Source organism: Centruroides sculpturatus, unplaced genomic scaffold, assembly GCF_000671375.1.
Source record: "Centruroides sculpturatus isolate CEXI.00-Female unplaced genomic scaffold, Cexi_2.0 scaffold904, whole genome shotgun sequence".
NCBI lineage: Eukaryota > Metazoa > Arthropoda > Arachnida > Scorpiones > Buthidae > Centruroides > Centruroides sculpturatus.
Window position 1 is genome coordinate 179,898 of NW_019385147.1, and position 15,127 is coordinate 195,024.

A 15,127-nucleotide genomic window follows, 5' to 3' on the forward strand; every position below is an offset into this window, starting at 1 on the left:
ATTATTAGTTTTGATATCTCCAATGCCTTCGATAAAGCGTGGGTCCCTTTAATACTACACGAACTGAAAAAAGTGTGTATTTCCGAAAATTTATTCACGCTTGTGCATAACTACTTTATAAACAGGAAGGCGACACTATTTTATGGTAATTCCGTTTTTAGCAAAGATATTGGCCTTGGTGTGGCTCAAGGCTCAAGCTGCGGCCCTACCTTTTGGAATATTTTACTAAACACCATCTTTAATATTAGACTACCCAGAAACAGCAACATTTTCGCGTTTGCTGACGATCTCTTAGTAACTTTAGTCAAAAATGACCCTGTAATTTTACATAACAAAGCTAATTCGATACTCAGTAAATTGCAAAATTGGGCAGTACAGTGTAAACTAGTATTTAACCCTGATAAAACTAAACTTATGTTTTTCAGTAGAAAACTAAAAGTGAAAAAGCCATGGCTACAGTTTAATGGAAAAATTCTAGAATATGTCATGACCCTAAAGCACTTAGGAGTTACCCTACATAACAAACTTTCATGGACTCCCCACATCAGAGATCAGGTCAGCAAAGCAGAAAGGCTGCTGTTTCTCCTTAAAAAAGTCTCCATTTTAAAATGGGGCTTGCACTCTACAGCTATCAACACAATCTATGAAGGCGCGAGCATTCCTCTGCTGAGCTATGCTTCTCCGGTCTGGTCTGAAGGTCTAAATTTAAAAATCAATAGTGAAATATTACTAAAACTTCAGAGACGACTCTGCATAAAATTAATTGATGCATATTGTATGATCCTGCATAATTCCGCCTTTCTTTTGGCAAACAAAATCCCTTTAGATATCTTAATTAAAGAGTAAAGTGAATTATATTTTGCCAAATCTAATGGCTCCTTCACGAGGGACGGTTGCGCCCTTCCCTGCGCCTCCCTGGCAGAGGTCCAGTCTCTCCCTTACCCCTCCTACATGCACAACATGAACATAGTCACATACAATAGTAATCAACCAATTAGATTCTATACAGACGGCTCCAAAAGCAATAACGCCGTCGGTTCAGGTCTTACCTTGCTGGAAGGCTCTTCCATTCTCCAATGCTCAGACTACAAATCAAACAATGATCACACAGTTGTACAGGCCGAACTCCTCATGCTCAGGGAAGGTCTGAAACTAATACACTGAAACTACAAAATGTACTAATTTGCTGCGACTCACAGATAGCGATAGCTTGTGTCAAGAGACCGAAAATAACAACAAAACTAAGTATGAAAGTCTTGAACTTATTTAAAAACTGCGCTCTCCTATACAACACTCGCATAGCTTGGGTCAGATCACACTCAGGGTGCCAAGGGAATGAATTAGCAGATCTGCTTGCTACCTCCGCCTATCTAAACAGGGACACCTTCTTTGCAACATGCCTTCTTTGGCTGCCGTAAAGCGCATGCTTAGGCAGGACACAACCAAAACGTAGGGCAATAGATGGAAAAGCGATAACAAAGGACATATCACACACAAATTCATCTCGACAGTGGAAGCTAGAGCGAAAATTAAAATCAAACAACATGATTACATAATAACATCTCTTCTCACACAGCACGGCAATATTAACAGTTATCTGTACAGATTTAAAGTAATAAATAGTCCAGCGTGTAACTGTAATTCTGGCAATCCGGATACCTTGTCCCACTGTGGCTGTCCGCCATTTTGTATATGTGTATATGCGGCTGTCCGCCATTTTGTACAAATAGCTATAGTATTTATATTTAGAATTCCTTTGTTCTTTCCTTTCCTTCTTCTTCTTTCCACTAATAACAATTTCCGGTCACCCGACAGAAGCGGGAACTTCGTGGGGCCTGATTGGTGGTTTTGCCAATGAGGACAGAGAGGGGTCTTGCCCGTGGGGTTGGTAAGAGTAGACAAAGGGGTGAGAAGAAAGGACAATTTGGTTTTGGACACCAAGAGAAGAGGTGTTGGACGAATCGTGGGTATCATTCGTCAGAACTTGTTGACAAAGAAAAGGGCCGAGAGGACCAAGTGGAAAGGAGTCCAGAAAAGGACCAGGGACTTGTCCGATGAGAGCCTAGTGTATACTTAAATCCCAGTGAAGATTACCATACGAGAAATGGTGTACAATTCGATGTCGACTGATAAAATCCCCATAGCCATCGACCACCCCGATCAGGACCCCTGTGCTAAGTACCGGTAGACTTCTTCTCCTTCTTTCTTCCTTTTTCTCGTATTAGTGTAGTATTAGATTAAGTTAGTTATAAGTTAGTATTTAGAATACGATCACGCGAGAATAACTCCCTGTAAGAACCTGAACGAGAGCAGAGACCGATTGTATATATCTGTGTATTTTGTCTCTGACGGGCATCAGTATTTTGGTTGTTAATTCTGGTTGTAATAAACTGTTCGTTTATTGGAATTTGTTGGAATACTTTGTCTTGTACATTCCAAACTCTCACACCACATCCTAACAGACTGCCAGCTTTTCGACCCATGGAGAAAAATCCTCGTCGCCTTCCTGCACGATTATCTAATAGCTTGGCCGCCAAATCTAAATGGTCTCACCGGCAATCCAGATATATTCAGAAAATTCCGCAAATGCNCTCGCTTCGTCCTAAAACTTGCCTCGGGCCGGCACTGTATGTACAATTATACGAAGATAATTGTGCTTACTTACTAGTGCAGTCTAAAGATTGGTGACACTTTGAATTTCATAGCAATTGGTTTTTGCAACAAGCACACCTATTTGTGGGTTAAGTTAGTTATAAGTTAGTATTCACAATATGATCACGCGAGAATAACTCCCTGTGAGAACCTGAACGAGAGTAGAGACCGATTGTATAGATCTATGTATTTTGTCTCTGACGGGCATCAGTATTTTGGTTGTTAATTCTGGTTGTAATAAACTGTTCGTTTATTGGAATTTGTTGGAATACTTTGTCTTGTACATTCCAAACTCTCACACCACATCCTAACAGACTGCCAGCTTTTCGACCCATGGAGAAAAATCCTCGTCGCCTTCCTGCACGATTATCTAATAGCTTGGCCGCCAAATCTAAATGGTCTCACCGGCAATCCAGATATATTCAGAAAATTCCGCAAATGCTACAGTGTCAAAAAGTCTTTTGAAACAGTGCCTAGTCTTAACTATTTTTAATAATACCAAAGTTTCAGTGTCCGATAGCAATGTGAAGCTTATTTTACATGTTCTAACACATTACAGCCTAAGAAACTAATAAGCAATATATTTATGCATGGTGTGACTTTGAATTTGCCACGTAAACCTTCTATTGCTATTGTATACTGAAACTTTGGTATTTATCAGAAGTAGTTAAGCCTAAACCTCTAGACCCAGATTCTGAGTTCAGGTCTTTTAAGAAATTCAGTAACATCCTTGTGTTTTTGACCCAAAATCATCATTAAAATGGTTTTATGTGGAACACCCTAGTTGTTGGTTAAATTGGTTATATAGGAAAATTCAGCATAAGACCATTTCTTTTGTTTAAATCAATTTACACCAAATTACTTTTAATATTAATTAGTAATACATGATTTATGTAATAAACCATTGTAAAATTATTTTAAACAATGTCTTATTTTATGTAAACTAATGTATATTAATGTTAATAAAAATATTATTATTAATGTATTGTGGCTGTATGCCATAATTTTAAGTTCTAATAGAATATTCTAGTTTGTAGCTTCTGTTCTCGATTCTTGTTTTTTCCCATTTCTAGAATCTTTTCTTGTCTTCATTTCTATTTCACTCAGTTGATGATTAATGTTCTGAACAGTCAAGTAGGGAGAGAAATTGCTTAAGGGCCTAAAGGGGAGAGGTAATGATTTTCCAATTAGGAAGGAGAGTCAAACTGTGGGAGACAGTGGAGAGGAAAGATTGATCCTGACCGTAGTGAGGGACTTTCTTTAAGGCTTCATTGGAACAAGAATCCTGAGGCTTCAATTAATCATTGATGAAGACAGTCTCCTTTGATCTCCGATAAAAAGATATGTTAACCTCCCCAAAAGGACCAACAATGAAATTTCACTGAGAATCATCAAAAGTAATCATCTCTGTAAAAAAAAAATAAAAAAGGAATCAATCAAGTATGGGTACCCCTATCTTTTCCTTTCCTTTGTCTATTGTAATTTTCCATTTCATCCCTATAGTTATAAGTTACTTTTAAGTTAGTTGTAAGAAATTTTTTTGTAATACACAATTATGTCTGTTTAACAAAATTGTAAGACACAGGAATAATTTTGTTTTGTTGCGTGAATCCATGTGTCTGCTTCTGTTTTTTTTTTTTGTTTTTGTTTTTTCTTTGGCAGAGCTGGGCAAAAACCCTAGAGTTAGTTGGCATCTGATTTGTTTTGTTTTTTACTGTTTTAATCAGATTGTATTATCACCCTCACCCTCATGGCGATTCTGCACTTTTCATAGTATTATGTATTAATTATATAATTTTATAAGTTCAAGCATTTTACAAATTTAAAATTTTAAGTTAGTTTGACAATCTTGCTTTGCATTCATACTAATGAATGTACTGTACCTTAAATGAATCAGCTTTGACTGAAAATAGAACTGCAAATACATGTAATAAATGTTCTAATTAAATGCCAATGTGCTTTTTTTTAAATCAAAACAATTAATGAATATTAATCAAATAAAACAATTGAAAGTATTTAAATTTATTATAGGATGTTTGGAAATTCTGGAAGAAAGAAATTATTGCTCCTTATGAAGTAAGCATTTGACTTATATTATTCAAAACAATTAATGAAATTAATGATAAAATTTAGAGTTTTAACAAAAATTAAATTAAATATAAAGACAAGATTATCTTCTACATAATTTATTTGAATGTAGATATTTGATAGCGAAATATAAATTTAACTTAAAAAAGTAAACGCAAACATATATCTAAGGAAGATTGTAAAAGATTGAAAGTATTTTAATAAGAAATTCTAGATATTCTATATTCTGAGTTTTCTCAGTCAAAAAAAAAATGTTTTCAAATCATTGTGAAGAAATACAAAATTTTTTTCAAAAAACTTCTGCTGGTTTTTAAGATGTTTTAAAAAATTACAAATACTGTATTTAAAATTAATTTAATGTGCATAGAATATATATACTAATATATATGCAGTGTGTAAAAATAAAAATTATTAACAAATATTGCATAAATTGCTAGAAAAAGTTAGATATTTCAAGTGGAAAAAATTTATCTTGCTGGAGTGGTAAGTAACATTGGCATAGTTCTGACTATTATCAATATTAATAACAGTAATTATGAGCTATAAAATCAGAGCCGGCCCTACCATAGGGCGAACGGAGCAGCCGCTCCAGGTGCTAAGTCCTTGGGGGCGCCTCAGTGGTAAAGAAAATTAAAGGGTATAAATTAGGGGCAACCAAGGGAGCACCATAATATGATCTCGCTTCGTCCTAAAACTTGCCTCGGGCCGGCACTGTGTAAAATGGTTTCCAATGAAAAACATGAATAAAAATAAAAATATATATAATATTTGAATATCTTAAATGTTCCTGAAGCTTATTACATTTTCATTCTTAGATGCAGCATATTGTTTAAATTTTATTACATTGAATATTTTGTTCATTTATATAAATTTAACATAAAATTTCTGATCTATGAAATATGATTAATATGAAAGTTCCTGATTATATTTCAGCTCCCAATAATTCAAAAAGATTCATTTAATATTTCAAATGATGAATATTATAATCCAAAATGCATTCAAAATTATAATTTAAGATCAAATGAAGGAATCATAATTCAAGTAAGTAATAAATACAACTACTCAAAGTTGGTATACATAATTAAGCACTACACACAAAACCGATATCCAGCAGGAGCTATGAAAACCTACAAAAGCAAATATTTTCACCCTTGTTGAACAGTCAGACTAAAAGACCTTTACAGTTTGAATGCAGCTGTTAAAACAAATGGTTCAAAAAGAAGAATTTCTCAGAATTGGTAATTTACATCCAAGTGATGGCAATCATTAGTCCTGACAAGTACTAAATCCTCATAATACTATTCACATTCGGATTAAGAATTGAAGAATTGGAAATAACAAAAAAATAAAATAAAATTGAATAAAATATCCAAATTTCTTTTATATTGCAAAATAATATATTGCTATTTTCTGAAACTTGTATATTGGTTTTGTTGTGATTTTCTTGTTTCAATAAACGTTAATTTAGTAAAACATTAATGTATTGTGTTAATTATCTTTTAATATGTTATTTATTTGACTTAAATTTTTTATATATATTTTTTAATGTTTTTATAATTTGCATGTATTTAATGAAATAAAAAAGAATATTAATTATTGTTTAAAAACAAATAATTGACAGTTTGTTGCTTATTTTTATTTTATTTAAAAATATGTAGCATTCAATTCCTGCATTGGAACTGCATCCTGCTTTTTATCCTCCTAATATTACTGAAGCTGTATTGAGGAATTTTCATCGACCTGTGTTGAAGCCTTATTATCGAGGTCCTCTGTCAAAATCCAGAAGTCATGAGGTTATATTTCTGAAAAAACACATTAAGCAAGTAGCTGAAGTAAGTATATGTTATAATCTTACTTTGAATAACAAAGGGAATATTTTTTGTCATTTAATAAAGAGCACAAAATTCATCTCAAGCATAATTTTACAAGAGAGCAATGTTTTCAACCTTGTTACATGGGCATCAGCATTTGGTTTGAGTGCAGTTTTTGAAACAATGGAATTGCCATCCCAGTATTGAGAATGGATTTTGAATAGTTGAATATTTTTTGTTGTTAATTTATTTATTGCATAAATACAAGACAATGCCATTAAGCTTAAAGTTACCTCTCTTTTAACAATATAATTATAAGGATAAATTACAGTACTTTTGGTTGCTCTGTGTGTCAGTTATTTAATTTGTTATACAGATATGCTGCTTTTATGTCATATTAGTGGTTTTTCAGTTTTACTGAGCAACAATTGCCATTAGAAACTTTAGTGATTCCATTTTCATTACACTGCTATATGCAGTTGGTCCAAAGGTAAGAGCACGTAGTCAGTAAATAAATTAAGAAAAAAATGAAATAAGTATTGGAAAAATGTTTGAATAAGATAAATGCACTTACACATTTACAGCACTTATATACAATATCTAAAAGTTTATTCTTTAAACACAGGGATAGTGGCTACATCTACAATCATACAGGAGAGAGTATTGTTTGTATAGGTTTGTTTGTAGATCTGAAGTATGTAGGAGTGGCTATTTCAATATTTTTTATTATGTAATGATCGTTTTATTTTTGTAATATTTATTTAATATAGGCAGTAGTATTATTATCTATTTGTTCTTTAGTATCTTGTAACAATCTTATCTTAGTTTTTGTCTTATCTTTTTAAACTCACCTCATTGAACGAACACTCCTTTAGAACACAATCTTTGCCAAAATCAATTGCAGAAGCTATACCTATGAGAGAAAGAAATTATATCAACTTTAAAATTCTCAGAGCAGCGATACAATACAAATATATAAAAATTAGAAGAATATTATTTATGTTTAGTTTGGTTATTTGTTTGATTATGTATTTTTGTCTGTACTTGGGGATTTTTTTTTTCAATACATGTTTATGATTATTTTACATATATCTGATTTTAATGAATGTTACATTACATTATAAATAATACACTTCTTCTAATGGATAATATGCTAAGTGATTATAATTTATTGGAACATTTTTGGGTAAAACCAAAGAACGACATCTGAATTCAATAGAAGGAAAAGATTCTTTTATGATTTTTATTTTGTATGAATCATCTAATCCATGTTCTTAAAAAATTCATGTTTTAGTAACTTAGGTGCATTTGATCTCCTTAGTGAATCTGTTGTTAGACAAGATTCTAAAAAAGATTTAAAAGTTGAAGGTATATTTTCTAGCTTTTGAAAAACATCATGTTCTTGCTATTGTATATAAAACACTTTGACCAGAGTCTAGTTTACCTAATAATAAAATTTTGTGGTATATTTCATCTGTAATATAATACCTTGTGAAGGTATGCGGTTTTCATCTTTGAGGAAGACACGTGGAAACAAAGTACGACAAAAAGGACAACTTTAATTAAGGCTGAAAGCTTAATTACAGGCTTCTTTAGGATGCCAGTGCTAACTTTATGTCCCGACAGTTAGAAACAGTCAGAATCGTAAACAAGGTTACACAAACAAAACCCTGAATCATAGTACGCGACATAAAGAACCGTTATTAAAAATCATCGCGCAAAAATCTAAAACTATCTTAAACACTAATAACAAATAAGACTTAAAGTAATATTAAACTAAGGTAAGAAGATAGGGGATAGATAAAGGAAAGTTAGAACTCAGAAAAGGGGTACCCAATGCTAGTATGTAAGGTCTTCGAAGATCGTTTCTCTTTGCAATGTCCTTAGTGAGGGTCTCACGTAAAGTTGGAAGGATCTCCCTTTTTTCCTTCGAGTCACACTACTGTTGGTGGTTACAATGCAAAGATTTGTTCTTAATTTCTGTGAGTCTATCACGGATATTTCTTTGTCCGTCTCTGAGAATCTCTCTTTGTCTCCCGTACGCTCTCAAAATCCACCTCCCTCTCCTTCTCACTTTGTTCCTCCTTCTCCTCTCATTCTTCTCGTCTTACCTCATCCCTTCCCTTGTTTTAGGGTGTTTTCTATAGCCAATAAGTAAAGGAATTTTGGGGAGAGACTCTCCATAGAGAGTAGACCATAGAATAAAGAAAAGGGAAAAAGGGGGTGAAAGAAAGGAATGTAGAAGGAAAAATAAAGCTAATTAAAATTAAATATAAACTATATACAAAATACATGGTGTACTGCCACAACCCATAGTTCTTTACCTAAAACTAATTTTAAAATTATAATTATAAAATTATAAATTATAATATTTGGTCATTAGAAATTAAATGACCAAATATTACTTTTTGGTTCTGATGATGAAGGATATGGAAATGAATAACCACTTTTGCCTGGAACATCCCATTAATGTTTCAGGAGCAAGCCATGTAGGTAAATCTATCGAAAATGACACACAAGCACAACATTCAGTCATATGATATAAACTGTAATTTGCAAATTTTACATGATTCTCACTGGCTTAGTAAACACTAGTATTGTGTTGTATTCCAAAGACACATGGCATGTGTCTTTGGAATACAACACAATACTAGTGTTTACTAAGCCAGAATTATAGAACAGGTAGGTCACGGTTTCAAAACAAATCAAATGATTCTCACTATCAAGTAAAATACAATTAGGAGAAAGACATTGATGAATTAGATTAGATGCTTTAGAATTTCTTCACAAAAGTAAAGTCTCAAAGGTTAATAATGCTAAATCTGATATATTTTCTTCCACTATCTTTCTGTTTTCTTTTTGTTGTATATTTTTCAAATAATATTCACTTACAAATCATTAATCATTCATTTTTGCCTCTAATAACATCAAAATATTTACAAGGACAATCATGATTAAGAGTTTTTAATTTTTGAAAAGGACCAAAAATTTGACCAGAATTGGGAGTTAATGGCAGACCATTTATTCCACAAGTATCAACAGAATGTGGTGAAGCAAAAAATGTCCATGAACCTAATAAAGCTTGTCCTAAATTCTTCATTTCCTCCTCCTCGAAAATTGTTATGCTACATTATTAATATTAGTTGCTTAATTTATTTTTAGATGAGGGAGAGAGAACGTGAAGCATCAGGTGGTGGAGACATGTTCTTTATGAGAACAATTAACGATCTATCCAGTAAAGATGGGAAACTTATTTTTGCAGAATATTCAGAAGAGTTTCCTCCATTAATGATGAATATTGGAATGGCTACAAAAATTAAAAATTATTATAGGAGGGTATGTATTTTTGTTTTATAAATTTACAAAAGATTTTAAGTAGGATTCCATATTTGAATATTCAAAATATCAATCTTTCGAGTTTAGATTGGGACTCATTTAATGAGTGGATTAAATATTTTGTTTGATAAATATACTATAAATACTACAATGGCTATGTGCAGTCAGAGTGACTTTGAAAGTTTCCTCATAAAATACTTGAAAAAAATAAAATGATAAACAAACAGTGTTAAATAAATAAAAAATTATAGATTTAAAACAATCACTTTTATTCCTTATTATAGAAATTTTTAAGCTTACACAAATTTAGATAAAATATATTTGTTCAAATAGTAATGTAGTAATGTAATGAAAAAAGTTTACAGAAATTAGAGTTAAAAAATATAAAGTTGAATTAATTACTGTAGTTAACTTAATAATGCAATGAATACATGTTTTTGACAGTGGGTTAATTTGTGGAATATGAACATTTTTGATCCTCTGGTTAGAAAGATTCAAGGTTTTCTAAACTATTACTTTCTGTTAAAGGTGTATTGTTTGCTTTCATAAATAATATAACCGATTGAATAACTCAAATTAAAATTATCACATTAAATACAATGTTAAATGTAAATTATTTCAACCAGCTTATTAAAAAGAATTTAAAGAGAAAAGATTTGTTATAAGAAAAGAAATTTATACAATTCAACATTTAGTAATGCCTGTAGAATAGAAATAGTTAATGTTGGAGTATTAATTTGATTGTAAGCTTTGATATTGAATCTATTTCCAACCTTGACAGTACAAACTTTGTTGTTGGATTGTTTTCTGAATTGCATTTGTATAGATATTATTGTAATTTAGTTTGTACTGCTCTTCGGGTTGCTCTGATGTAAAATATATTATTGAGCTGGTTGTTAAGAGGATTTCAGCTAATTGAACATTGCACAAGGATTTCTCTGGACCTTTTTCGAAGGTATGATGAAACAAAACTGCTATGTATCGCAGCGCCATCTATGGCAGTTCAAATGTATATATGTAGTAGCGTGCCTGCGCACTGCAGAGTTCTGCACCGTTATGTACTTCAATAAAGACGTGTTGATTTAGCTGTNAGTCAGAGTGACTTTGAAAGTTTCCTCATAAAATACTTGAAAAAAATAAAATGATAAACAAACAGTGTTAAATAAATAAAAAATTATAGATTTAAAACAATCACTTTTATTCCTTATTATAGAAATTTTTAAGCTTACACAAATTTAGATAAAATATATTTGTTCAAATAGTAATGTAGTAATGTAATGAAAAAAGTTTACAGAAATTAGAGTTAAAAAATATAAAGTTGAATTAATTACTGTAGTTAACTTAATAATGCAATGAATACATGTTTTTGACAGTGGGTTAATTTGTGGAATATGAACATTTTTGATCCTCTGGTTAGAAAGATTCAAGGTTTTCTAAACTATTACTTTCTGTTAAAGGTGTATTGTTTGCTTTCATAAATAATATAACCGATTGAATAACTCAAATTAAAATTATCACATTAAATACAATGTTAAATGTAAATTATTTCAACCAGCTTATTAAAAAGAATTTAAAGAGAAAAGATTTGTTATAAGAAAAGAAATTTATACAATTCAACATTTAGTAATGCCTGTAGAATAGAAATAGTTAATGTTGGAGTATTAATTTGATTGTAAGCTTTGATATTGAATCTATTTCCAACCTTGACAGTACAAACTTTGTTGTTGGATTGTTTTCTGAATTGCATTTGTATAGATATTATTGTAATTTAGTTTGTACTGCTCTTCGGGTTGCTCTGATGTAAAATATATTATTGAGCTGGTTGTTAAGAGGATTTCAGCTAATTGAACATTGCACAAGGATTTCTCTGGACCTTTTTCGAAGGTATGATGAAACAAAACTGCTATGTATCGCAGCGCCATCTATGGCAGTTCAAATGTATATATGTAGTAGCACGCCTGCGCACTGCAGAGTTCTGCACCGTTATGTACTTCAATAAAGACGTGTTGATTTAGCTGTTCATGAGAATCCGTTTCAATCCTTTTCGTAATCTAATTCCGACGTTAATACATACCAAAAACAATGGAAACTCGTTAGTATTTAATAACAGACAAACAGAATTTTCTAATAATAATGACATAAGCATTTGGCAAATCTGGATTCTAATATTTTATATGTATTACCTTATTACTTAATTTACTTGACAGATATTAATAATGATAATTTGCTTTTATATAATTGTAATTACATTTGAAATGTTTGTTTAGAGACCAGGAAAAGAAATAGCTCCAACATTTAAGTATGGAGAGCCAGTGCAATTTATTCATACATCACCATTCCTAGGTCATTTGAAACAAGGACAGAGTTTGCAAGCATTTGAAAATAATTTATTTCGTGCACCACTTTATGAGCACCAAATGCCAAATACAGACTTTCTAATTATAAGAACTCAACAAGGGTTTGTGAAACTATTTTAAAAACATTAAAATTTGTTTTAATTAATCTCCTTTTATTTTTAAATTTTTCTTATATTTTAGTTATTATATTCGGGAAGTAGACACTATATATGTAGTGGGACAAGAATTACCATTGATGGAAGTTCCTGGTCCGAAATCTAAGAATTCATATCTTTTTACAAAAGAATTTTTGCAGGTAATTTTTCTAAAGATATATTCAAACTTTTTTAAAAATCCTTACATTTTCCACAAAAGAACTTTAAGTCTTAAAAATGAAATTTTATCATTTCACTTTTGTTTCCCATTAACAGATTATTTGAGTAATATATTTAATAAATATAAAATTTATAAGTGAATAATTGTATTTCATTTCAGGTTTTTATTTATCGGCTTTTCAAAATGAGTACAGATCATCCACCTCGATGCAAACTTGAAGATATTAAAAGAGCTTTTCCATGTTATTCTGAAAGTAGTATTAGGAAACGGCTGAACCATTGTGCTGAATTTAAAAGAACAGGTATTAACTTATTATACCACTTATATTACATTAATTTATATATTCTCAAGATTTGCTCTAGAAAATTTTAAAAAATCATCAATTATTTTGCCAGTTTTAAATTTTATTCGCTACTTCAAATTATTTATCACTGCCAGTTTTATTTACTAATTAATGCAAGTGTTGGTGGCCTTATAAATTTGGAGCCTGGAAAGCAAAAGTAACATGCTGTCACTTAGACATAGGAATCATTTTTGAATAATTCTGACTAACTCATTTGATAACAATGTTTAAATTAATTAAACAGAATTTCAAATGTTGTGTCAAAACTTTTGTTTGTCTGCTGAAAAAAGATTATAGTGAAAAAAAAATGTAACCTCAAAAAATTCCCCATATTTTCTTGGTCAGTTGAAAAAATTCCCAATCTGGAAACCTGGACGACATTGCACAAAAACTGCCTTTGATTCTCAATGTCACTTCCTACTTTCCTGCCTGAACTTGCTGCATGATGATATGAAATTGCTAGATATGTGGTACACAGAACTTATATCACATAGGAGTTACATATTGTGCTGTTTTTCCTGAAGTGTGCAATGTTATTTAATTTCATTCTGAATTTTGAAATAAGCAGACTAGGATTTTTATTATCACTTTAATAAAAATATTGCCAAGTGGTGATTTTGCACTGTACAACTTGACTTCTGATTCTTATGCATTTTTAAAAATTTTGATTTTTTTTTTCTTATCTTTTGCTTTTTATTGTTGCTTTTGATGAGTTTTCTCATAGCATCTGATACTATATTCTTCTTTAGTTTTCTGTTATAGTAGGTTCGGTGAGCACCACCTTTTTTCCCATGTTACTCTATCCTGCACTCTTGTCTTTAGCTCCTTATAATTACCCTTTTTTAAGTCATCCATCATTTTAATTTTCCTTCTCCCTTGTTTTTTTCTGCTTGCAACCATTCTTTCCATAATGTCATTCAATAAGTTTTCCTTTCAAATCATGTGTCCCATCCAGTTAGCTTTTTGCTTTTTTATTGTCTTTAATTAATATGCTCCTTTTTTCACCCACTCTTCTTAGGACTTCCTCATTTCTCATCTTATTTATCCATCTGACTTTCTCTATTCCTTTCACATACACATCTCTAGGGCCTCTATTCTCCTAATGTTGCATTGTCTCAAAGTCCAAGTTTTGGTACCATAGAGGAAAACACTCAGATGTAGTATTTGACCATCCTTTTTCTTAATTCTAATTTCAGAGGCCCCCACACAATTATTTTCATTATGCTAAAAGCTTCTTTTGCCATACCAATTCTCTTTTTGATTTCTTTCTCATTTCTGCAATCAGAGTCAAGTATCCAGGTGTCTAAACCTTTTCACTTTTTCCACTTTGTCACTATTTATATGGATGTTGACTTTTCTTTCCTTCTCTCTGATCCATAGCACTTGGTTATATTAATAATATTAAAAAGTTTTTTTATATAAATTCATTTTAAATTATATTAGTGCTCATAGTCATATATTATCAATAAATTATATTGTATAGAATATAATTTATATATATTGATAATAAGACCTATAAATATAGAGTTAGCATATTTTTTCATTTAATTAGACACATCCTCATTTTGAGATAAAAGTTACTCATAAAAGTCTGCACATATTTTTCTGAATTTTCTGTTTTATTTGCATTTCCATTGATTGAGCATTTTTGTTTTCTTTATTCTCTGGTTACCCATAACACATGGTTATGAGGAACTAATGTAACAATGAACAGTCTGATTAAATGATAACTTTATTAAACAAAAACATGACAATAATTACAACTCAACAATTTACATTCCAATTTACTTAGTTTGTTAACGCATAAGGTTATGTGTGGATATATATTTCATCACCAACAATACATAATTTTACTTACAAAATAAATACGCAATATGCATTCATCTTAAACTTTGTGAGAGTAGAAGTATTATATTAGAAGTAAAGTATAATTAGAAGTAAGGAAGAAAAGAAAGGAAGAGTGAGCCAATACCATGAATAAACGTCACTTGTTTAAGATTTCCTCTGTTTCACTAACTTGAAAAAAAAATATTGTCTTCAAACAACACATCTAGCTTATGACCACATCTATGATGAGTCTTCTTGAATTCAGAAGTTCTATACAGTCTGATGGGGATGAATTGAGCTAATGTAGTGCTCCGACACTATTTGTATTTATATTATTAACTATTTGTGTATTTATGGTTATAGTGTATCGGATTTTGTTTTTTTTTTTTTTTTTTTTT

General features: G+C 31.0%; 1 protein-coding gene across 1 annotated transcript in view; it reads left to right on the forward strand.

Annotated features, from left to right (window-relative positions):
* The window catches only part of LOC111635432 (transcription initiation factor TFIID subunit 1-like), a 92,536-nt gene that overhangs the window by 39,762 nt on the left and 37,647 nt on the right, over positions 1–15,127 (forward strand). The window contains exons 10-16 of the mRNA XM_023380392.1: positions 4,684–4,728; positions 5,674–5,781; positions 6,399–6,572; positions 9,714–9,887; positions 12,155–12,345; positions 12,425–12,539; positions 12,719–12,914. Coding sequence (XP_023236160.1) covers positions 4,684–4,728; positions 5,674–5,781; positions 6,399–6,572; positions 9,714–9,887; positions 12,155–12,345; positions 12,425–12,539; positions 12,719–12,914 — 1,003 coding nt within the window. The remainder of the gene's footprint in view (positions 1–4,683; positions 4,729–5,673; positions 5,782–6,398; positions 6,573–9,713; positions 9,888–12,154; positions 12,346–12,424; positions 12,540–12,718; positions 12,915–15,127) is intronic.